The sequence below is a fragment of the Chelonoidis abingdonii genome, chromosome 8 (genome assembly GCF_003597395.2).
Source record: "Chelonoidis abingdonii isolate Lonesome George chromosome 8, CheloAbing_2.0, whole genome shotgun sequence".
Classification (NCBI taxonomy): domain Eukaryota; kingdom Metazoa; phylum Chordata; order Testudines; family Testudinidae; genus Chelonoidis; species Chelonoidis abingdonii.
In genome coordinates, this window is record NC_133776.1 from 60,074,424 (window position 1) to 60,099,604 (window position 25,181).

The following is a 25,181-nucleotide window of genomic DNA, read 5'->3' on the forward strand; positions in this document are numbered from 1 at the left end:
CATCTAGCCCAGTATCCTGTCTTCCAACAGTGGCGATTGCCAGTTGCTTCAAAGGGAATGAACAGGGCAATTCTCAAGTGATCCATCCCCTGTCATCCAGTCCCAGCTTCTAGCAGTCAGAAGCTTAGGGACACCAAAGCATGGGGTTGTATCCATGACCATCTTGCCTAATAGCCATTGATGGACGTATCCAGAGGTGAAAGTAACTTACAGGACTTACCGGTACTGCTGGAGCGCTGAGGGGGGGCGTGGCCTCAAGCAGAAGAGGCAGGGAGTTGCAGAGGTGGCTGAGAACCCTCAGGGGCAAATTAAAGGGTCCGGGGCTTTGACTGTCAGGGGGAACCCTGAGCTTTGCGGGGCTGGGACAGGGATTTAAAGGGCCCAGAGCTCCTACTGCTGCGGGCAGCCCAGAGCCCTTTCAATCCCCGCCGTGGAAGTTGATGCGGTCCAGCACGGCGTACTGGCTCTTACCAGTGCGCCGGACCGGCTTACTTTCACCTCTGACTGTATGTGTATGAATGTGTCACAAACAATGCAGCTGTAGCCTGCCACCAACCAGCAGCGACCCCAGCAACCAGCTGGCCTCTGTAGGCTGCTGCCTGCAGAGAGCCAGCAGGTGCCGCTGGGCTGGGTCTGTCAAGGAGTAAGTAACCAAGGCAAAAACCACAGACAGCCCGCTAGGGAGGGAGCCCGGGCAGGGTGTGGGGAGGGAGTCGGGGTGAATGAAGGACAACTGGAATAGCCTTTATGAAATATACAAGATATTTAGAGAAAGTTTCGTCAATTTCAGCCTCTGCACTCTGCAGGCAGGACAAAACAAAGAGATCTGAGATTGCACCCGATGTCCTAAGGACATTTCAAGTGTTTAAATCAATATATAAAGGGGTGGATTGGAATGAAAACTACTATTTCTTTCAAAGGAGGTACAAAAATTTCCCTGACTATTCAGTTTTCCACTCCAATCCCTTTGTGGCTTTGTCTATGGGGGTGTCATAAACAGATAGTTAAGGGTTAATGTCTCTCTTACCTGTAAAGGGTTAACAAGCTCAGTGAACCTGGCTGACACCTGACCAAAGAACCAATCGGGAGGCAAGATACTTTCAAATCTGGGTGGAGGGAAGTTTTTGTTTTGTGCTGTTTTTCTTTGTTCTCTGTTCTCTCTTGGGATTAAGAGAAGCCAATCATGTAACCAGATTTCTCCAATCTTACTGAAACAGACTCTCAGGTTCCAGATAGTAAGTAATAGATAGAAAGCAGATTAGATTTGTTGTTTTCTTTATTTGCAAATGTGTATTTTGCTGGAAGGATTTTACCTCTGTTTGCTGTAACTTGTATTTTATGCTAGGGGGAGGGTGTCCCTCTAGTCTATATAGCTGAAGACCCTGTAAAAATTTTTCCCTCTTGATTTTACAGAGATAATTTTTACTTTTTTCTTTCTTTAATTAAAAGCTTTTCTTTTAAGAACCTGATTGATTTTTTTTTTATTCTTGTGTGAGACCCCAGGGGACAGGGTCTAGACTCACCAGGGACTGGTTGGGGGGAAAGGAGAGAAGGGGGGCGGGAAAGGTTAATTTCTCTCTGTGTTAGGATCATGGTCTCTCTCTCTCAGGGAGAGTCTTAGAGGGGGAGAGAAGGGGGCGGGGAAGGTGAATTTCCTCTCAGTTTTAAGATTCAAGGAAGTTGAATCATAGTGATCTCCCAGTGTAACCCAGGGAAGGGAAAATCTGGGAGAAAGAAAGGAGGGGGGAATGGTTTATTTCCCTTTAAGACCCAGGGGGTTTAGGTTTTGGGTTCCCCAGGGAAGGTTTTGGGGGACATGGAGTGTACCCAAACACTATATTTTGGGTTGGTGGCAGCGTGATAAGATTTAAGCTAGGAATTAAGCTTAGAAGGGAACAGGCCGGTCCCCACTTTCTGGATGCTAAAGTTCAAAGTGGGAAAAAGACTCTGACAGGGGGCTATTTGCTTTCCCTGTGAACCTTTAGTTGTTTTAGCAAAATTGCTTTGCCCAAAATAAACCCTAATCATCATGACACGTCTTTCCACCATGTTCTCCAAGTTTTTTGTGTTGTTTTTTTTTTTTAAACAGTAACATTTCAAAGAGGATCTGCAAGCAGTTTGGACATCACAACTATGATCCTTTGCTGGAGAGGGAATGGGATAGATTTGAACTTGAAAATGGTTCCTGATTTTGATTGTGTTTAGGAGATCCCCTCATCCCAGGGGCAGAAAAGAATTGCCCCTGCCATGGTCACACACACCCAACAACAACTGGGAGTGAAATTTACAAGGATGCTAGAAATGGCTCCTAACTCTGGGCACTGAACTGCACAGGGAACAGCTGAGTTTAAACTGTTCTTTTGCAGGCAGCAGCAGCAGGCATCTCAGCCAGTTTTCCGTACTGCAAGCTACTGCCTAGAGAACCCCTGCTGGGGGTGTAGGGGGAGGAATGCAGAGCCTTGTCTAGCCTGGCTGGAGGAGGGGGAGGGAGAAGCCAAGAAACCAACGTGACAGTGAGTTTTCCCCTTCCACCTGCTTTTCCAGCTTACTTTCACTTCTGGATGTATCCTCTGTGGACTTATCTAGTTCTTTTTTTGAACCCACTTATACTTCTGGCCTTCACAACATCTTCTGGCGGCAAGTTCCACAGGTTGACTGTGTGTTGTGTGAAGAAATGCTTCCTTTTTGTTTTTAAACCTGGTGCCTAGTCATTTAATCAGGTGACCTCTAGCACTTCTTTATTCACTTTCTCCACACCAGTCATGATTTTATAGACCTCTATCATATCCCCCCGACTATTCATCTCTTTTCCAAGTTGAACAGCCCCTGTCTTCTTGATCTCTCTTCATATGGAAGCTTTTCCATACCCCTAATCTTTTTTTGTTGCCCCTCTCTGCACTTTTTCCCAATTCTAAAATAATCTTGGGGTTTTTTGAGGTGGGGTGACCAGAACTGCACCCAGTATGCAAGGTATGAGCATACCATGGATTTATGTAGTGGCATTATATTTTCTGTATCTAACCTTTTGCTAATAGTTCCTAACATTGTTTAGCTGCTTTTGGTTGTCGTTGCTGCTGCACATTGAACACAAGATTTCAGAGAACTACCCATGATGACTCCAAGATCTTTCTTGAATGGTAACAGCTAATTTAGACCCCATCATTTTGTATCGATAGTTGGGATTATGTTTTCCAATGTGACTACTTTGCATTTATCAACACTGAATTTCAATGCCATTTTTGTTGCCTAGTCGCCCAGTTTTGTGAGATCCCTTTCTAATTCTTTGCAGTCAGCTTTGGATATCTTGAGTAATTTGATATCATCTGCAAGCTTTGCCACCTTACTATTTGCCCCCTTTTCCAAATAATTTATAAATATATTGAACAGCACAAGTCCTGGTATTTACCTCTCGTCATTCTGAAAACTGACAATTTATTCCTACCCTTTTTCTTGTCTCTTAACCAGTTACTGATCCGAGAGGACCTTCCCTCTCATCCCATGACAGCTTACTTAGCTCAAGAGCCTTTGGTGAGGGACCTTGTCAAAGACTTTTTGAAAGTCCAAGTACACTGTAGCCAGTAGATCACCCTTGTCTATGTTTGCTGACACCCTCAAAGAATTCTAATAGCTGCATGAGGCTTGAGTTTCCTTGACCCTTCCCCATGATATTGTATTTGCCCATGTGCCTCATAACTCAGTTCTTTACTATAGTTTCAGCCAATGTGCCTGGTCCTGAAGTTAGACTTACCAGCCTATACTTGCCAGGATTACCTGTGGACCCTTTTCTAAAATGTGACATCATGTTAGCTATCTTTGTCATGTGTTACAGAGGCTGATATAGGGATAGGTTGCAAACCACAGTTAGTAGTTCTGCAGTTTCACATTTGAGTGCGTGCAGAACTCTTGGGTGATACCATCTGGTCCTGGTGACTTCTTATTGCTAAATTTATCTATTTGTTCCAAAACCTCCCCTAATGCCATCTTAATCTGGGCCAATTCCTCAGATTTGTCACATAAAATGAATGTCCCAGGGGTGAGGATCCTTTAGAGCACCAGGCACAGTGCTGACTGCTGGGGTATTCAATTATTTTTTTGTCAAGGCCCAAAGTTCTTGATCAAGGTCTAGTCATGGTCCAGACTCCAGAGAAAATAATAAAAAGATTTTTGGGGTCTCTTCAAAAGCATGTGGTGGTATGGATTTGGCCCACGGTCAACCTATTGACTCCCCCCTCCCTGAGTGCCAGCTCATCACTACTCTTCTGAGAGCTGTGCAGTGGGGATCAATCATTGGAGAGATGCTGTAGCTCTGCGACCACACCTGGGGAGATATGTAACCTGCCCAATCACTCTCATTGACAATGGGGTACAGCTGGGGCAGGCCCTGGATGGGGTTTTCAAAAAAGCTCAGCACAGGGCCAATTGGGGGCTGAGCACATGACCACACCTTGCAGCACCATGTGAGCTGTTGCTGGGTGCAGGCTGAATGCTGTTCCCACCCAGCTCCATCCCTGCTGCTCCATAGCACCCAAAACAACCTGCCTGGTTTGCAGCCTGGTGCTGCATGTGAGTAACTCCCAGAGGGCTTGCTAAGGCTGCAGGTTTGTCACTGCATGGGGCTTGTGGCACTGGAAACTCAGCTCCCTCCCACTGGGGCTAGCTGCAGCCAGCCTGGCTCTGTAGGTGGAGGAGAGGGAGGCAGAGTTATGGAGTAAGATGGGGCCTGACTCACTCATGGCTGCAATTCTTTCTAAACTAGACCATGGCTGGAAGCGTTAGGAGGGGCCAGACTAGGGTCCTGAACTAGCCTCTCCCATTGCAGTGGTGGGGGGAACAATAATGTAAACATCCCAATGCTTCCTAACATAAAGGCTGTGGTAACTTCAGTCAGCCTGATTGTGTGCAATGCTGGGCAGCCTCCACCCCATCCACCAGGGCTGGACTCAGGCTGCTCCTCCAAGGCCTGAGCAGCACATCAGCAGCTGGCTTCCCAGCACTGTGCTGGGGGAGGGGAAAGCTGTTCTCTTTAGCTGATGTGTATGAAATGGAGCAATTCTGTTAGTCCAAGGGCTGTGGGTCAGGCCCTGGGCCTGTTGTGTGTGCTGGGCAGGGAGTTATTCAGATTGAGGTAAACTGGTCTCTACATTACCAGCTGTTTCCCCTCCCCCACTTCTCTGTCCAGAGGGACAATAGCACTCTTCCTCATCTGGCCCATGGTAGCCCTGTTACATCTTTCTGTTGCGTATGTGTATACAGCTGCTAACCCCACATTGCCCTCCTCTGTGACTAGGCAGCCTAGCTTGCTCCTACCATAATCATTAATAGCCACAACTGCTGTGATTTTTTTTTTTCTTAAAGCTCCGGCTCCTGGAGTCAGGGGATCAAGGGAATCTCAGGTATTCATTTTCACGGTGACTCAACAGGGCTGGGGAGAAGCTTGAACCTGTGACTTCTGAAAGACCAGGCAGCAAATGACTCCCAACATGTATTATATCAAGATTTTGTGAGTTTTAGGCACAGCTTATGCTTTGGGGGCCTGGCTCGAGTTTTGAGGGCTGGGGTTGGCCGTCCTGAGTGGCTCATTTGAAAGCTGAAATGAAATTTCTCTGCTCCCCCTGGAATCCAGTCTGTCCCCTCAACTAGCCCAAGCTGCACCAGTAAAAGCACATGTAAATGTTTCCATCATTTTAATCTTTTACATTTACCAAACCTTCCAGGCCACTGCCTCCTTCCATTCCTGCCTTCAGCCAGCTCATAACAAACAGGCTAAGACATAGTCAAGCAAAATTCGAGGGCAGGGGTGTTCTCATTTTGGGGGGGGAGGGGAGATCTCTAATCCTCTCACCTACTGCTGCCTCCACTCTTGCTTCCTAGCACTCTGCTCCTCCTTGGCCAGTATCTGCCTCACCCCATCCCCGACCACTGGACAGCAGCGTAAGGCCACAGATGATTTCACAAACACCCCCTAACAGTGCATGTGGCTGGCTGCTTTTGGCCAAGGTCCTGGGTCTCACTGCAATGGAGCCTCTCCCTGGCATGACTTAATTAACAGCAGGGCAGGAGCTCCTGCCAGCACCTGGCCAGTTCAGTTACCCCAGATGCTGGTACACATAAATGGCCTGTTAATATAAACAGGCTGCTGCTGCTGGCTCCAGCCTTCCACAGCAGGGCCCACATCAGCTGTAATGCGCCACTGGCTGAGGCCAGAGATCAGAGGGGAGCCCACTTTCCTGTCTATCTAAATTTGGTGCAGTGAGAAGGCTAGGACAAGTTCTGCTCGCTCCTGGCCTCGGGGCTAAACCCTCTTACTGGGCAGTGATGCCATTAGGTGGCCCCTGCTTAGCAGTCTTGAAGGTGTGGGCGGCACCTGCTGACCTGAGCTCTGCAGGGACTGATTGCTGCAGGAACAGCAGCATGTGGGGCAGTCTTCCCACTACAGCCCTGCCTCTTGGGGCATTGCAGGAAGGAGATGAATGGTGCCAGGTTGGCCTGATCATGATTTATGCTCAGTTTGCACCAAGCCGAGGCAGACACCCTCTCCCTGGGAGTACATGAAGGGCAGCATCGGACCCCCCACCCCCCCCACCAATTATATGGTGAACAGAGGGAGCACTGCAGCAGCCTCACTGTTCTGGCCTTTCCCGTCCCAGGCTCTTACCCCTCCCCTCAGGCCCAGCCTAGGCCAGCTCCTGCTCTGGAGACTAGAGGGCAGCAGCTACCTTTGGGAATATGGTCATTTAAACACTCTTCCGCGCCCCACCCCCCCGCCCAATATACACCCTCCCTCCACCCCATCCCTACATTCACAGTCACTATACACACCACCCACTGGATCACAGGCTAGCACACAAGAGTTCAGCACCACCCCACCCAGCCCACAGAGAGCACGCTGTTTCCCTAGACACCTGCCCCAGCCTCCTGGCTCTAGTTGGGGCACACACAGCAGGACAAAGGTGGGTAATGAGGCACAACTCCAACCCCCACAAGATAACCCCCAAAGCCAGGTCCTATAGCTTGCTCTGCAGAGACCAAGGCTGGGCCAGACAGTGATATTACAATACATTCATAAGTGATTGATTGATTGCACTGCTGTACACTGCCATCCAGTTTTAACACACAGCTCCCCCTCCCCACATGGAGCCATCGCACAAGAGTCCATGGCTGCTGTTTAATGCTTTGTCCTAACGGCAGCTTTGCTGGAGGGTGGCTGGCTCCTCCATGGAGTGATATGCAAAGATCATGGCAGTGGTGGGTATCCCCGGTCAGTCCATGCCACGCTGGCCTTCTCCCGTTGCTTCACCAGTGCTTGGCCTGCAGCCACAGTGGCACTTTTAAGCAGAACATGCCACCAGTGGGTGAAATGCAGCCCCATGTGGGCCCAGCTGCTAGTTGGAAGGAAACGCCTTTTTGCATTGAGGCTGCGCTGCTAGTGCTGTCCGTGGGCCAGTGTCAACACCACTGTAGAGCAAAACACAGCCGTTAAGGACTGGGTTTCATCCCCCAAGGCTGAAGGACCTTTAGGACAAAGCTTAATGCATGAGATTTCCTCCCAGCCCCATTACTGCAGGGCCAGTGCTTTGTGCATGTCTCAGGGTAATAGGAAGGCTCATCTCTTCAAAAGGGGCCATTCCTTTTGGGTATCCAACAGGAAGCACTCTGAGTTTGATTCTCACAAATGCTGGGCCCTGCCACACCACCAGCTGTCAGCAGAAGCTGTGAGTGGTTAACTCCTCTGGAATAATCACTTTCACATTGGACACTCACAATGGGCGATTGCTTGAAATTTTGGACTTAAGTTGAAGTGATTTTTCACCTTTCCCAGTGAGTGGGAGGGTTTAACGCTGGCTCCTCAGAAAGACCAGGAGGTGGGTCAGTTATAGAGCTGAGCAGAAGACATCACAGTGGGTGGGAAATTTTTTTTACCAGTTTTTCAATATTTCAAGATTTTCTGAAAATCAAATTATTTCCTCCCACCTTCATGACTGGCTGTTCCCTTTGTATCACTGTTCTGGGACAGTGAAGCTGGGAGGTAGCTCTTTATTACATTGAGCAGGGCAGTTTTTCCAATTTAACATCAAAATATGAGCAAGAGGTCAGAGACCTCCGGCTACTGGAGGAGCATTGGTGGCCGGTCATTGTCAGAGGCTGGAGTACCTGCTGCACCAATCCAGTCCAGTTCAATTCAGGACAGAATAAATTACAGGTTTACATCTCACTGCAATAAATATCTTTTCTTGGAAACTATTTACAGAATTTAAATACATTTTATGGCTGAACAACAGTAGTAGAGCGGGGGTGGGAGATTGGGTTGTTTTTTTGTGTGGTGTAGTTCACTATATCAACTTCCAAAGCTGCCATGTTGAAATGTCAGAAGGTTCTCGAGCCTGCATGAGCTGGTCCCCCCCAATGCCCAGAAGGAGCCCCGCTTCCTCTGAGTCTAGCAGGAGCATCAAGTTCCCTATTTTTACTTCGCAGAAGCCTTTTGAATGGCACTGAATGGTGGCAGGGGATGTGAGTTGCCTTTGGGTGGGACGAACGGTGGGAGGCCAGGTGGGACTCACAAGGCTCATGTGCCTCTGGGATCAATAGGAGTCAGGGACACTCAGCACGGCCTACAATGGGTTTCTGGTTCTGGAACCCAAGAGATTTGGTGCTCAGAGGAGGGAACCAACATGCTACCCATGTAGTGCCATGAGGATAAAGGGAGCTCCATCACCTCTGGCTCAAAATAACCAAGCCAAAAGCAATGAGGGCCAGTGGTTCAGAACATCGTGTCCAGTCAGCTCAGCAGACAACTCAATACGTTCCTGGGCTGCCGGAGGAACCAGCTACATTCCATAGGCAGGTAACTGGCAAACTAAAGCAATATACACACTCGCTGCTCTGAGCGGCCTTTGGATGAGACTCGGGCGGAAACGGTGGCCCAGCATGCACTATACTCTTCCAGGATAGGCTACACTGCCACGAGCCCAAACGTATCACAGCTTTGAAATGAAGACTAGAAAAGCAATGGTGCTGGTGAGGTATGCCCTAGTGCCCGTTCCCCCACAGCCCTGTCAAAGAGGCACTGTCCCTCCCTGAAGGTGGGACATGAGGACGTGTAACCTTTGACTGTGTCAAGTTTTCTGCCTTGGATGGGTCACAGCTGGCACTGTAGTCTCACAGATCTGGCCATTTCATAGAGTTTGCTCCCACCTCACCAGTTGCTGCTGGCTGCCTGATCTCATGTAACTTCGTCTCCTTCACACTGAAGCCTGGAAGTAGCCAACTAAATGTGACAGCTGCTATGGAAAGCTGGCAACCCCAGCAGCACACATACAGCTTGGTCCTTCCTTCTAGCTCACAGGTACGTATGGAAATGAACTGCTGAACTGAAACCATCAAGCACAGAAACCAAAACCACAAGGGTAATCAAGGGCAAAGACGCGCAGACCAACAATCTTTGGCTAACATGAAACTGTAAACTCTTCAGGGGCACGCTTGAGAGCGGTGATGAGAAATATTCTAGTGTAAGGATTCCACAGCATCCCATTCTGGGCCGTTTGCTGATGGGACACATCTGCATCACGATCAAATACGCTCAAGAACAGATGCCTAGGTGTTTAGAGTTCTAGAATGACTGTGAAGTTGCTAGCTTCTAGAGTGCCTGTTCTAGATTTCAGGTTCTAGAGGGCCCATCCAGAGTTGAGATTCCCCATCACCGACACTAGCCACATTCTTTTTCCTTTATATGCTTTGCTAGGGATGGCTGCTGATGTCTTTAATTCCCTGGAGAATCCTCTTCATATGGCCCACCTTTGTTATCCCCAGATCCTGAATAAAAGAAGAGCAGACAAAGTTGAATAAACGCGCACCTGACAAATACACAAAGCGTCTCTGAACCACAGGGGAGCATCAGACATTTTTATTACTGATGAACATGGGCTCCAGTCCTGCAATCCTTGCACCCCAGCCTCCCTCATCAGTCTAGGTGGAGTGCGCAGGATCGAGTTCTAGGGCTCAGCGGCATGTGACGCACAGCAGCATATTAGCAAATGCAGCTAGGAGAACACTGGCTTAAAAGCCCTGCTAGATTTCTAGCCAACTATCTGCCTGTCCCTTGGTCAGAATCCAGCCCCCGCTCCATGGGAAGCAGCTCTCACCCCAAGCAAAACTGCGAGTCCAATCCAGCCAGGATGCTGGCGTTTAGGAGACTGCTGGGGCAGGTGGCTGGCTAAGAGTGGGCCCCGTGCCCAGAGATGACATATCCCGCCTACCAGGCTGGTAGCAGCAGCAGGATGGTGCCCCATGCTGGGACCCATTGCCTTCCATTCACTGGTTGGGGTCTGGGGTTGCCCACAGGGGAGGAGAGCCCCAGGACTTGAGGGGCACCGAAGAGGGTTTTGAGGCCTGCTCCATACCCCACCCTAGCTGCAGGTGTGGGAGAAGACACTGAAATAGAGAATCCAAAGGCATGCCATAGCCACCTCCCCTAGGCTAGGGGGTAGGGCAGGCTAGAGGAGAGGAGCAGGGCAGGGTGTGTGAACTGCGCAGGCCACGGGGACAGCAGGTTCAGGGAGCTGACCAGGGTATGTGTCCTGGGCTGGCAGGATGGGGTGGTGGGTCAGGGCCTGTGTACTGGGGAAGCAATGGCAGGCTGGTCAGAGGAGTAGGGCAGGGCATGGGTACCAGGGAGGCAGACAGCTGGCAGGATGCGGGAGTGAGGCAGGGTGTTTGAATTGGGCAGGAGGAGACTGGTGGGGAAGTGGGGCAAGACATGTGAACCAGGCAGGCCGAGGGGACAGCAGGCCAGGGGAGGGGGCTGGCCATGTGAACTGGGCAGGCAGGGGGATGGCAGGATGGGGTAAGGCATTTGAACCAGGCAGGCTGAGGGAACAGCAGTTCAGGGGAGCGGGGCAGGGCATGTGTACTGGGCAGGCAGGTGGTAGGCTGGTTGGGGGAGTGGGACAGGGAGTGTGAACTGGGCAGCCAGAAGGCTGGTAGGATGGGAGTGTGACTGTGCACCCCTAAGGCGTTGTGGAAATATGCTTATGCATGTATATATGACATAACTGGACATATCTGAACATATCTCCCTAGGGGTTATGATCTACTGAATCTATTCATCCTATTTGTATGCATGTGTCATTGTTGTATTTGAATTTATGAATATTGGCTGTGTACTTGCTTGATTTCTAAGATGCCTTAGTAAGCATTTGCTCAGCTTCTTGAGAAAGGAATGTGCAAATTAAGTGCCCAATCAAGAAACACTTAAAGGACAATGAATCTTGGAAGCCTCCAATCCACCTAAGAAGTCTACCTGAGGATGTTCAGGGTAGCATGTAAACAATGGCTGCTCCCTGTAAAAACTGGGTCATGCATGGACATCTGACTTGCCCATGTGAATCCAAAACTTCATCTTGGAGCTGGACTTTGCATTGTGGGGGGGAGGGGGGGGTTCTCCATCCACAAGAGAAAGTCTGTTTAAACCCCTGGGAGATCCCTCTATTTTGTCTTCAGCTTCTCAAGAGATGGCCTCTCCACCCCCAAGGATACCTGAAAGAGACTGGAACAAAGGACAGTAACTATAGGGGGTGTGAGTAATTGCTGGACCCAGACTAGAAGGAGACTAGTCTGTAAAAGAAAGCTTACTGGAACACCACGGAGGGTGAGATTTTGTCTGTATTTAGTTTTCTTACTGTACTAAACTCAGACTTGCCTGTTTTATTTTATTTTACTTGGTAATTCACTTTGTTCTGTCTGTTAGTACTTGGAAACACTTAAATCTTACTTTCTATATTTAATAAAATCCCTTTTTACTTATTAATTAACCCAGAGTATGCACTAATACCTGGGGGGGGGGGCAAATAGCTGTGCATATCTCTCTATCAGTATTATAGAGGGTGAACAATTTATGAGTAAAACAGATTTATTTGGGGTTTGGACCCCATTGGGAGTTGAGCATCTGAGTGTTAAAGACAGGAATACTTCTTAAGTTGCTTTCAGTTAAGTCTGCAGCTTTGGGGCATGAGGTTCAGACCCTGAATCTGTGCTGGAGCAGACTGGCGTGTCTGGCTCAACAAGATAGGGTGCTGGAGTCCCAAGTTGGCAGGGAAAGCAGGGGCAGAAGCAGTCTTGGTACACCAGTTGGCAGCCCCAAGGGGGTTTCTGTGAGCCAACCCATCACAGGGGGAATGGGGCAGGGTGTGTGTATCGGGCTAGCAGGATGCGGGAGTGGGACAGGGTGTGTGTACTGGGCAGGCAGGAGACGTGGGATAAGGCATTTGAACCAAGCAGGCCAAGGGGGCTGCAGTTCGGGGGGGCAGGGCGTGTGTACTGGGCAGGCAGCAGGCTGGTTGGGGGAGTGGAATGCGGCGTGTGAACTAGACAGGCAGGGGGCTGGAAGGATGTGGTAGTTGGGCAGGGTGTGTGTATGGGGTAGGCAAGGGGCTGGCAGGATGTGGTAGTCGGTCAGGGCATGTGTACTGGGCAGACGGAGCAGGCTGGCTGAAAAATTGTAGTTGGATGTTTTCCGTCAGAAAATGCTGTTTGGGCTAAACTTAACTTTTTATGAAAGATGGATTTTGACAACATTTTCCACAAAAAATGTGATATTTAAACAACTTAAAAAAAGAGCCCTTTAAGTTATTCAGGCTCTAATGTCCATGTGAATCAATGGCAGACAGGCGCCAAGCACCGGTGAGGATTTGGCCCTCAGTGTACTAACTGGAAGAGCAGCTGTTTTCAGTAGCTTAGAGAAATGATTCCAGGTTAATAGCACAGCTGCTCCTTCAAAGCAGGGTGTGGTCTCCACAGCCCAATTCAGCTCTGGACCAGTCTGCCAGGAAGAGATCTACTGGTACCAGATGTGATAGGGACACCTGCTCAGTAGGGAATTCCCCAACTTCCCACCTCAAACCTCCTCCCAGCTCATTTCACCTGGCTGCCCAGGAATGAGTGTGACCATGCCCTGGGGGTGGTAGACTCTGGATCTCATTCCCAAGCCCCACCTCCACTCAGGTGCTTCATTAATCACCCAGGCCAGGTAGCTGGAGGAGAGGAATGGAGGTTGTGGCTTGTGCTATGGAGTCCCTGGCTGGGAGTCACCATCCCACCCCCTGGCTGCAGGAAGCCAGTGCCGTGCAGCGACACCATGACTCCTCTGGTTCTCGAGGAGCCCGTCTATTCTGACGGCACGGTATCACCCGCAACAAAATGCAAATGTACTGACTCATAGGGCAGGTGCAGTATGCAAGCGCAGCCCTGCCAATGCCATTCAAGTGCCATGCCAATGATTGGGTCCCAGGTGAGGGGCTAACATGCCAACTCAACCCTGCCAGGGCAATTCCATGCTGGCTTACAATCGTTCATGGGGTTCTGCCAGGAGCAAGGCTGCACCAATCAGGCGGCATTCTGCCCATAACTGTGCCCAGACAGTTCAATGGGGCACTGATGGAGAGAGTCACACTGCTGCGGTCAGAAAAGCAAGTCATGCAAGTACCTTCAAGTCTCTTCTCTCCAGCAGGATCAGCTCTGAGCCCTGGATGTCATGGCGGAAAAAAATGTCTTTGTATTCCGCTAAGCCAAGCGCGTCCAGCCAGGCCGCCACCTCCTCAGCGCCCCATTTCTCCACTAGCAAAAAGGGAAAGCAAAGACGATCGACTCAGCAGCGAAAAGTGGACAGAGGCACAGCCGAAAGCAACACGCACACACAGGGAAGCACAAAGCCAGGCAGGGCGACAGTGCAGGCAGCAGGCAGCAGCATTCCAGCGGGGCAGGATCCCATGCGTGGGGCTCAGGCGCTACCCGCACCCCCAGATGGAAACGCTTCCTTGCTACAGCCAGCTCTGCTCAGAAGAGGGGCCCTGCCAGAATCCCACTGATTTCTGCTCCCTCACCTCCCTAGCATGGAGAGCATCATGAGAACTAGGATCCGGGTGGTAGGTTACCTGGAGGGTGCAGATTTGGTCCTAGAGGTCACGTGACCTGCAATGGCTGTTTCTGTATAGCTCACCCTTCTTTCTGAGAGCATCAGTCGAACATGCTGCACAGGCTCAGAACCACTGCAGTGAGTCTATCATGTGCAGTGCCCAGTGACAGGGAAAAAAGCAAGTGGGCTGCGAAAAGTTCCACTCATGCCCAGAAAAGGGGTTTTCCCCTCCTGTTTTCCCTGAAAAACATTAGGAATGCCAGAGCTGGCCTTCCCCCTCTCAGTGGAGGGCTTAGAAATGTGCTCTATGGCCTGGGGAGAGCTAAGGCCTAACACAGGCGTCCTTTCTCCCATGAGTTTTTCAGTCATTGGAGTTCACCGGGGCCATGTGTGGATGGCCAGTTCTCATGTCCATTGTGAGCAGTGCGCGGCTCACACAACGGCTGGGACAAGCGCTAGCCTGAACAATGCATGTGGCCCGACAGGATCCCGATGGTCAAACTGATCCCCTGGGCCCGCAGGAATGAAAAGCAAAACTAAATCTGCCAGCTGAGATTTAGGAGTGCCCTGCCCACGTGCCCCTGATAGGGAAGATGGTGCAGTACCAGAGCCATGCAGCACAGAGCTGTTGTGCCCCCAGGGCCCCACGTCAGTGCATGGCTCGGGATTCTGATCTCTTTAAGAGACCGAGCTGTGTGGTGAGAACAGAGTCCAAGCACTGGTCTCAGGAGGCTGAGCTGCTCACCCCTTACGCTTCCCCTCTGAGGCCCTGGGACAGAGCCCCACCCCACACGCTCCCCTCCAAGGGGCTGGGAGGAAGAGCCCCGCCCTGTATGCTCCCCTCCAAGAGGCGGGGAGGCAGAGCCCCGCCCTTTATGCTTCCCTCCAAGAGGCGGGGAGGCAGAGCCCCGCACTGTACGTTCCCCTCCATGGCCCCAGCACTTCAGAGATGTTTCCACACAAAACACTGGCATAACGACATAAGAACGGCCATACTGGGTCAGACCAAAGATCCATCAAGCCTAGTATCCTCTCTACCGACAGAGGCCAATGCCAGGTGCTTCAAAGGGAATGAATAGAAAAGGACAGATATCAAGTGATCCATCCCCTGTTGCCCATTCCCAGCTTCTGGAAAACAAAGGCTAGGGACACTTGTAGCTTGTTTCAAAAGCCCTGAGGCTAGGGGTTCCCGTTCCCTTTCCAGCTGCTGCAGCCCTGCAAACTCCCTGGGAGAGAAGGATGGGGCATGGCCTAAGAGCCAGCCTGCACGCGGATGGCTAGGGGGCACAGGAAGGCCCCCTGTGCAGGCATGGGAGTAACAGACTAGGGCTAGATCTGAGAACGCCGCAGCATCGACCAGGCCAGGCCGTGCTCCCCGGGAAACCCATTTACTGATAGGCTCAGGGTCACAGAGCAAATGTGACAGAGCTGAGGTGAAAACAGACTCTTGAGCCTTGCACCAACCACCAGCCCTCCCTCCTGATAAGGCACCAAGGCATCAGGAGGAAGCCCTGAAATCTCCATGCCTGGGACTTGCAGAGGGGATTCTCCTGCCAGCACCAAGAGGCCAGGACATGGAGCGGGGCTCACGACCAGACTTGGGCAAGTGAGGCAGCCGGGGCTGGGAGGCTCAGCAGTGGGTCTGTTTGCAAAGCTAGTGCCGATGTGAGAGGAGTCAAACACGTCTGAAAGGGTTTGGACCACAAGTCCTACTGCAAGTCAATGGGACACGCTCGTACACCCCCTAGACACGTTGGAAAATCCTTCCAGGAGGCCCATTTCTTTCTAAACCTCATTTTTATAACTTCCTCTTCCTCGGAGAGAGGAGCTTTGAGCTGTGCCCCCTCCTGCCCTGTACCAGTCACTCCATCCTCGGCACGGTTCAGTGCCTGGCTGCAATCAGAGTCAGCTTGGTGGGCGGATGGGCGGGTGGGCAGGCAGTCTTGAGGCACTGCTCTAGACAGGTTTGCAGCCTGCCCTGCTCACCTTGTCTAAATGCCCTCCAGCAGCACAACACCGTGGTATGGATTTACTCTGGCAGCAGTGCTTGCCTGGTTGGTAGCACGGCAGGTCCAGGACCCTCCCTAGTGCTTGGGAGGTGAAGGCTGCTCTGTCTGTCTAGCCCACTGCTCCGGGGAGGTTTACCTGCGACCATGCTGTTGGATTTCGGCTTCTGAAACTTATCCTTGTCCTTCTTGGGCTTGGGAATGTTGATCCGTAGCTTCAGGCTGCCCTTGCTGCTGCTCTCGGAGCTCTCCTGGTGCCCGAAGCCGGCAGAGAGGATAATGGGTTAGGTTCACAAGCCATGCATTTCATCTGTGCCACTCCGAGCCCTGGTCAGATGCCCACCACTCCTTGCCAGTGCTTAACCGCACCTCGGTTCTATCCCAGCTTTGCCCTGGCATCCCCAGCACAGGCTGATGTGATTCACCCCAGCCAGATCCACCAGTCCTAGCATCTGTGGAGGGCATAGTCTAGTCAGGACACAGATATTTTTACCACTGAATGGGGTTAGAACAGCAGTTCTCAAAACTGTGGGTTGGGACCCCAAAGTGGGTCACGACCCTGTTTTAATGGAGGTCAGCAGGGCTGGTGTTAGACTTGCTGGGGTCTGGGGTTGACGCCCAAGCCCCATCACCCTAGGTGCCGGAGCTCAAGCTTCAGCTTCAGCCCTGGAGAGCAGGGCTGAAGCCCGTGGGCTTCGGTTTTGGCCCCCTGCCTGGGGTGGCGAGGCTTCAGCTTTACACTCCCCCCCACCCTGGGGCAACAGGGCTTGGGCAGGCTCAGGCTTTGACCCTCTTGGGGTCATGGGAGTCGCAGTGCAATGAAGTTTGAGAACCCCTGGGTTAGAAGACAGAAAGGTAAAATGTCTGAGCCCTGGCTACATTATGTGGCCCTGCATTGCTGTCAGCCATGGAGCATACCAGACCCACCTTTGTGCTCTCCTGGGCAATCCCTCAGCCCCAGTTTCCCCATCAGTAAAACAAAGCTAGTGATAACGCCCCCGCCCCAGCTCTATAAAGTGCCGGGGGTTCTGCAGCTGAGAAGTGTCACATAAACTGGCTTACCACTGCTCCCTTGAATGATAAACCCTCCTCTTGGACAGCCTGTGCCCCCAAGACCACAGCCAAAAGAAGAGCACCAGGAGACTCACCAGGAGAGAGCAGAACAGGCCCAAGAAAGGCAGCTTCTGCACATGAGCCAGTGCTACTGAAGTCAATGGGAGTCACTTGTACTTTTAGCTGCATGACCAGATCAAGAAATCAAGTGCTGGTTCATCACCTGCTCACAGGATGTGCAGCGCTCCTCCCCGTCAGCCCCGGTTCTCCACTCTGGGTCTCCCAGAGACATGGAGTGCTTCAAGTATTCCAGATTCCCCAATAACCCCTGCCCATTCCAAGTAGGCTCGGGTCCCATCGTCACAGCAATATCTGACACATGCACAGCTGAGACTCCAGGCACACCGTACAGTGGGGGATCTAATTTAGACCAGGCCCCTGCCATGAAGAGATCATAATCTAAGGCCCTGATGCTGCAATCAGGCCCATGAGAAGGCTCAGGACTCTAATGGGGTCCATGCAAAGTCTGCCGGGGTAGATCCGACTGCAGGGTCAGGGCCAGAGTGAGGATAACAGAGGAGGGAGTGGGAGGGGGAGCGGGAGCAGGAGGCAGGTAGAAGGAGGAGGCAGACACAGATCTTGCAGTTGTTGGGAGAGTCATGCAAGAGTCTGGAGGTCCAAGTCCCATTTTATTTGCAATGGTTTATTGATTCTCAGAGCTGTGGGTACTAAGCCCCCTGCAGAAGCACAGGGCTCACGATGGATGTATATGAAAGGATGGTGGAGGGGATGGTTCAGTCTAATGCAAAGCCAGCTTGGTGGGATGGGAGGGGCTGGGCTGTGAAGGGCACAGTGATAGACCTGTTGACAGGGTACTTGCCCAGGGTCACCCAAAGAGAACCCAGCTCCCTGCTCCAGTCACTAGGCAGGCTGCCTCGCTGACTCTCCCTCACTGGCTGCAATGGCACCAGGCAGGCTCCTGCCAGCATGGGGAGGAGGAGGAATGACCTGACCAAACTGCCTCTAAGCGGCCTTGTGCACCCACCTCCTCAGGAGAGTTGATGATGGGTGCCAGCCAGTGTATGTCGGGCAGCCTCTGGAGCTCCTGGCTGACGGTGTTCAGGGCTCTCTGCAGCCCCTCCTCTTGCTGTGGGGAGTCCAGCTGCTGCAGGGATTGGAGGAGACAGCCATGAGCGCCCTGTGCAGAGTTCATCATGCGAGCGCGCGCCATGGGTACTGCTGGAGAGGATAGGCAGGGATGATGCACTGACCTGCCTTATAGCTCCATCCGCCTGGGACTGGAGTTCAGATAACCACAAGGACGAGCCCCGGGGAGGAAGTCTGCCCATTCCCCTTTGGGGTTCACTGTGAGATTGATACCAGCCTCTGCAAGTTACTGATTGCTTGGCTGTCCGTTCCCATCATTCCCCCATCTCTCAAGCAGCCCCTGTTGCTGGGACAGGAGGGTACCTGGGTTAAGGCACAGGGTCAAGGCCCCGCATTTAGATTTTGCAAAACCTGCGGCAAACTCCTGGCTCTGTTGAAGTCAGTGTCAGAACTTCCTCTGACGTCAGCGAGGCCAGAATTTCACCTTTACCGAACCTAAGCTCCCTGGGAGCATTCTCTTTAGAAACAAAATCTCCAGTGACAGCATTATTTTGATTGGCTACTCCTGCAGTTACAATTGGGTACAGGAGAGCCCCGCAGAGACACTGACTAAACCCAAATGACACTGACCAACTAACCTATCTAAGATCAGAGATGCAAAAAGCAGAGCAAAACTGGGTGTTAAATTGTCTCCATTCTCATCCTGCTCAGAGTTCATAAAGGGCGGGGGTGGGGGCTATTAAAAACATGACCTGAATGTGTCTACTAAGACTTGGTGCTAAAGTAAAGAACGAGCATGATCCACCCTAGAACAGTGGCTGTCATGTTCCCTTCTAATGGCTTGAGCTCACAGAGAAAGCCAGCCTGCCATTGCTACCAGCTAGTAGAGCGACTCTCTTAGCTCCAGTCTGTGGAGCTGAACTTCCCAGGTCCAAACCCTGCTGCCATTCCCCACTCAGCTTTATGAAAGCAGACTGGGAATGAGTATCCTGTTCACAGAACGAGTCTGTGCATAAAACCTGGCATAGATCTTTCAGGACCTCTCTCTCCTTTGGCTGTTCCAAATTCATGGTCCAGGGCACAGCTGGGGTCCTTCCAGCAGTGTCGTGGAACCCTGGGCATTTATGCAGAATTCACTTTTCAGTCAAGTATCAGGATCTGACAATGAACTTAACAGACTGCTATGGGGCTAACTGCCTCGGGGCCAGCGTTGGGAGTGCGGTGTCACGGTGCCAGGTGGCGTGGGAGAGGCCTGTTGGTAGCTGTCTTCAAAGCCACAGAGAAGTGCCCTTCTGCAGCAGCCTGGAATGCACTGGGAAGGATGCTTAGCTCAGGGATAACCAAACCCCTCACCCGTGCCAAGAACTGGGGACACCAAGGCAGGGCCGGCTCTAGCCATTTCACCGCTCCAAGCACAGCAGCACGCCGCGGGGGGCGCTCTGCCGCTCTCCTGTCCAGTGGCTCCGGTGTACCTCCCGCAGGCATGCCTGTGGATGCTCCACCGGAGCCGCGGGACCAGCGGACCCTCCGCAGGGACGCCTGCGGGAGGTCCACTGGAGCTGTGGGACCAGTGGACCCTCCACAGGCACGCCTGCAGGAGGTCCACCGGAGCCGCCTGCCGCCCTCCCGGCAACCGGCAGTGCGCCCCCTGCGGCATGCCGCTCCAAGCATGCGCTTGGCGCGCTGAGGCCTGGAGCCGGCCCTGCACCAAGGACAAGGCACAGTGAGCTCATCGCCACTTTAAACAGAACTGGTATAGGAGGAAGTGCATGGTTGGAAGTTCCATCTTCTGGTTAGTTTGTACAGAAATGGAGCAGGGGAAGGAGCTGCACCCCTGGTGGAGCTTCTTGCGGGGGGAAAGAATTTTACAGTCCTATTAAAACCATTCTCCCCTCTTCACACACTCCCCACCCAGGCAGGGAGAGCTGAAGGAAACAGCTCTGGCTGTACGTCTGATGCCATATCCGGCTGGGTTCCTGTGTGGTGCAGGGCGCCTGGGAGCAGCGTGGCACACAGAGTTGGCATGCAGGGGAACAGGCGGCATGCAACACAGCCTGGTTCCAAGAGGAACAGGAAGGAACAGTGGGCCCATCCACTTGCTTGAGAAATAACTGCCTCATCCAGTCAGCTCCAGGTGTGGAGAGTGGCACAGCATTTGTGTCACCCAGGAACTCCACGCCACTCCCTATAGACCACCCAGCTGGCAGCTCACGTTAAAGCTGTGGTGGTGCTGGCTGACATCAGCATGATGTCCTCCTTTACTCTGCCATTAACACTGGGACAGTCAGCACCCAGCCCTAGGACACGGCGGTGGGACTGGTCCCCTCCCTGCTTCACACATCCATCTTGCTCATGGCATGTCAGGAACAGGGTGCTTTGCAGAAGGGGCTGCTGCCCATGCTTCAAAAGCTGAGCTGGCTTTAAAAAAATAAATTAAATCTCCACAATGATTACCAAAAGAAAACCTTCAAATCATGCACCAAGAGTAACTGATCCAGTGAGGTCTGCCTGAGGCTGTAGACAGTCTGAAACAAGAGCTCTATTAGCTAATAGCTCTGTTTGTCTTGGTAATCTGTTAACTCTTGGCTCTAATGATGACAACCCACCCATGAACAATATTCATTTTGCTGCTTATCAAAGCACAGAAGCAAGGAGAGGGATGATGTTCATGTTATGAAGTTCAGCACAGTTTACTGAGGCATTTCATTTTGGCATCAGGAGGGCAGAGCTTGGTTTGAGGGAGGAACCAGGCAAAATACTGCGAGTTTTTTGATCTAATGTGAACTTGGGTAGTCTTGTCACCCCAGGGCCTCAGCTCAACACCTCACGTTACGTTCTCTTCCCTCCTGAGCTTCCCCATGCCTTCCCCCCATGTCTTGATCCCCTACAGCTTCCCCCCAACCTAGCATCTAACCACATCCTCCAGTCCCTGCCAGAGCTTCCACAGGAAGTAGCGCCCACCGCCCCCCCCCCCCGCTCCGTCCTGCAGCATGAAGCCTGGAGCATGTTCTGCCATTTGCTACAGCTTTGATCTCCATGTTGAATGCAAGGGGGGTTCATGCAAGGGAATCTCACAAACCAGCCCCCACCTTTGCAGTCTGGGGCAGAGTAGACTAAGCACCCTAGGGCGCTGGCTCCTCCCCAGCCACGCACTCACCAATTTTCCTTCCAGAAAAGCTCTGGTTTCAGTGTAAAGGGCTTTCACGCTAACTGACACATCCACGGCCGCATTTCTGCTCAGAAACTGAGAGGAGATGGGTGCAAAGAAAGAAGAGAGAGAGAAGCAATGTTAGTAAGCAGGCACATGGGGACGAGCTGTGCTAAGGGAACAGGGCCTGATGGGACAATGAAGTCAGTATGCTGCCCCTTCCTGGTTGGCCGAGATGCTTTGGGATGCTGCTGGGTTCTGCAAGTCTGGTTACACCGTGTCACAGTCCTTTCCGCTACCCTAGCGCCCTCGGCAGAGCAGGACAATGGCAACTTGGAGGGAGCACTGCCAGGAAGCAGCAACAAACTGCAGACCTTGCTGCCCCCTCACACCCTCTTGGCTGAGGCCCAAGTTCTCATCAATTCAGGCCTGTACTTCCATACCTCACCTTGCCTTAGATCATCAGCCTAGGCAAGCCAGAGATGCCAGCTTGTTCTCCACACAGCAGCCTGCCCCCTGAGCCCGCTCCAAGCTTCACATCCACTCTGGGCTCTGGCCTAGCATTCAACGCCTTTGGGGGGCTGGGACCAATGTTTCCTCTAATTTTTTACATCCATGTGCAGAACGAATTCTGTTATCTGCACCAATATGGAGGTGATGTGTCGTGGGGGTGGGACGGAGAGATTCAGAGTGTGGGAGGAGGCTCAGGGCTGGGGCAGGGGGTTGCAGTGTATGTGGGGGGGTGAGAGTTCAAGCTGGGGGTGTGGGCTCTGGGATGGGGCCGGGGATGAGGGGTTTGGGGTGCAGACTGCCCTGGGAGCTGCGGCAGGGAGAGAGGACTCCCCCTAGCCCTCTCTCACTGCATCTGCGCAGCTTTGAGGGAATTTAGGCTGGGACCATGTCATCTTCCATGGCCTCAGACCTACACCGTCTTCAGGAACAAAGAAACTACATCTGCCCAGAGCAAGGCAGTTGGGTGGCAGAGGCAAAAGAGTTTATTGTTGGGCCCAAGGCCTTAGTGGCCGAGATCAGCATGCACTGTGGTCTGAACACATTCAGAGCCAGCACCAGCTCCTGGTGAAAATCCATACACCATCACAGATGCTGCTGGACAGACACTGCTAGCCCAGGAAGGGGAAAGCAGACCCTGCTCTGGCACTGGAGCATGCCTCTATCATCATACTGCATCACTCAGTACTGTAGTGACTGGCAGCATGTACATAACATTGATTGCTGTGCCAGGTGCTGTACAGAGCCTTGCCAGGCAAGGCTGATATCTACAGGAGGTGGTGCAAACACTCAAACAGGCCTCAGTACACCCAACAGGGGGCAGTGGTGAGACAGGGCCATTAGCCAGTATATAGGGTAGGAGCACCCCACACACACACTGTGCAGGTGCCTTCCAGGGTCAGAACTGTCCAGAAACTTTCCTCACGGCCCTGACAGATAATGACTTCCTGATTAAACTGTCAGGTGGTAATCTCTTCTATTGGCCCAACTTCTGGCGAGAGAGACAAACCTTTGAACTCCACAGAGCTCTTCGGGTCTGGGAAAGGTTCTCCAAGCATCACAGCTAAATGCATGGTGGGACAGATCGTTTTTAGCATATATTATAAGGGACCATTCAAGGTAAAGTGGCTCGTTAACACATCTGTCATCATAGGATGAAAAAAAGGGGTCAGTGGGTTACAGATTGTTGTGATAAGACAAAAATCCAGAGTCTCTGGTCAGTCCATGATTTTTGGTGTCTAACAGAGTAATGAATTTGAGATCCCAGGCTCATCTGTTGAAAGTGTTGTGCAGGTTTCCTTTGAGGATGGGGCCTGATAGGTCAGATAGCAAGTGATCACCTTGTGAGAATTGTGTTTACTCACAATAAATAGGGTATTTTTCTCTTTTATCATTTTCCTACGTGAATTCATTTGAGAGCGTCGCGATTATCTGATTTCACCCTCACAGTTGTTGTTGGGGCAGTTAGTGCGCTGGATGAGAAACACTATATGATAGCCACATGTAGGACCCATGGATCCTGAAAGGAGTGTTGTGAGGGTGTTGATCATTGTAGCAGTGGAGATATGTTTGCAGGTTTTGCATCTGTTGTTCTGGTGGGGTCTGGTGCCGCTTTGTGTTGGTGTGTCCTGGTCTGCGGGGAGGTTGCATTTAGCAGTGACGATCACAGTAACTCTCCCACTAACAGCTCGATGTGGCTAGAAGCTTGTGTCTCACCAACAGAAGTTGGACCAATAAAAAATACTACCTCACCCATCTTGTCTCACTAATATCCTGAGACCAACACTGCTACTACACCACTGCAAACATGATTCAACTGTCAGTTTTTCAAAAATTTCAAATTTCAAAAATTTCGGGTTTTGGAAACAAATGTCAGGTTTGTCACCATGAGCAGCCAAGGCTTACATAGGTCTAACAAGATCCAATGGGTGGAAGTTGAAGCTAGACACATTCAGACAAGAAATAAGGTGTAAATTTCTAATAGTAAGGGGAATTAACCCATGGAAACGACTTACCAGGGTTGTGGTGGATTCTCCAGCACTGGCAATTTTTAAATCCTAACTGGACATTTTTCTAAACTATCTACTCTAGTTCAAATGGGATTAATTCAGGGCAGTGCTAGGGCCAGTGCCACGCAAGAGGTCAGACTAGATGATCACAATGGTCCCTTCTGGCCTTATAAACTACAAATCTCTGATCAACACAGACTTGCAGAGCTCAGTAACGAAAACCCACATGACCCTATCCCCAGTGCTCGGAGCAGGGCTTCCTCCTCCCACCCCAGCATGTTTGGATAGGTGGAGACAGAGAGAAGTAGATTTCATGCGGGATGCGGGGACGGGTGCTGACATTTCATGCAGCCAGGCAGCCTCCTGCATTTGTATTCTGCCTGTAGCTCTGTCTCTGGCTCGCCTGGTCTATTTATACTTGGCTTAGCTTCTTGTTCTATTTATTTACTGGCTCTCTCTATAATATCCATTTAACCTTTGGCTTCCCCCATAATCAATCTTCTCTCTCTCTCTCCACCGCGCTCCCTGCTGCCACCTCTTCTTTGGATTGCACTCACGGGCTCATCCCCTGCCTCTCACTCCCCCTGGATATGACACCAGGTGGGCTGTGGCCCTCACCTCGGGCCCGCTGATGCTCTTGTTGGGAAGGGCCTCGTTCAGGGCCAAGGAACAGGCGTTCACAGCATGGGCCAGCTCCTGTTCCATGGCTTTGTGGGTTGTGGCTGCCTCGCGGATCCTGCAGAGAAACAAAGGAAGGAAGCTGATGGGAATTCACAGCTTCCCTTGGCTTCTAAGCTGGGGAACGGGAAGTCTGGCCCATGGGCCAGGATCCGCATGCACAGAGGGAATCCCTGGGAAGGAGTCCCTGTCCCTCCACTGCTCCTTCACCACCCACATGGGGCACCACTGAGCAGGTGCTTCCTCCTAATCCCAGCCAGCTCCAGACTGGCCTGCTCCCCTGCCTTGTCCCACGGGCACCCCAGCTCACCTGGTGATGAGGGTTTCCGCAGCTTGAGCCATCTGCTGCATCTGGCCATACTCCTCGTCGGTCAGGTACTCCATGGACTGCTGGGAGTTGAGGCGAGGCCGCACTGGGGCTCGGTAGCCCTCGCCCTTTTGCTTGTCCTCCCACGACTTCAGGGTGCTTTCAAAGGCCTGAAGAGAGAAACGGCAATGCTGCTGCTAACATGGGGGTTGGGGGTGTCTGACCCTGCACTACCTGCACAGGCACTGCCAGGCAGCTGGCATTCACCCCTGAACGGCCCCTGCCACCCCACACTGCCACCCCAAGGCATCCCTTGGCTCACAGCTTAGTGCAGCAGCTTTGGGAGAGGACAATGGCAGCTGCCATGTCATCCCCAAGAACCCCCAATACTAGCATGCACCAATCACTGCTCTGACTGCTGAAATGCAGCCACATCTGAGGTGGAACGGGACATATG

The 25,181-nt window shown here is 51.8% G+C and overlaps 1 protein-coding gene across 1 annotated transcript in view; it reads right to left on the bottom strand.

The window, feature by feature from the left end:
• Positions 1-5,815: 5,815 nt before the first annotated feature.
• Positions 5,816-25,181, bottom strand: part of DGKK (diacylglycerol kinase kappa) — a 212,654-nt gene continuing 193,288 nt past the window's right edge. Inside the window, exons 24-31 of the mRNA XM_075068684.1 lie at positions 24,728-24,894; positions 24,358-24,475; positions 21,230-21,316; positions 18,011-18,130; positions 16,052-16,163; positions 13,478-13,608; positions 6,777-9,810; positions 5,816-6,741 (exon numbers count right to left, since the gene is read on the bottom strand). Coding sequence (XP_074924785.1) covers positions 9,736-9,810; positions 13,478-13,608; positions 16,052-16,163; positions 18,011-18,130; positions 21,230-21,316; positions 24,358-24,475; positions 24,728-24,894 — 810 coding nt within the window. The 3' untranslated portion in view covers positions 5,816-6,741; positions 6,777-9,735. The remainder of the gene's footprint in view (positions 6,742-6,776; positions 9,811-13,477; positions 13,609-16,051; positions 16,164-18,010; positions 18,131-21,229; positions 21,317-24,357; positions 24,476-24,727; positions 24,895-25,181) is intronic.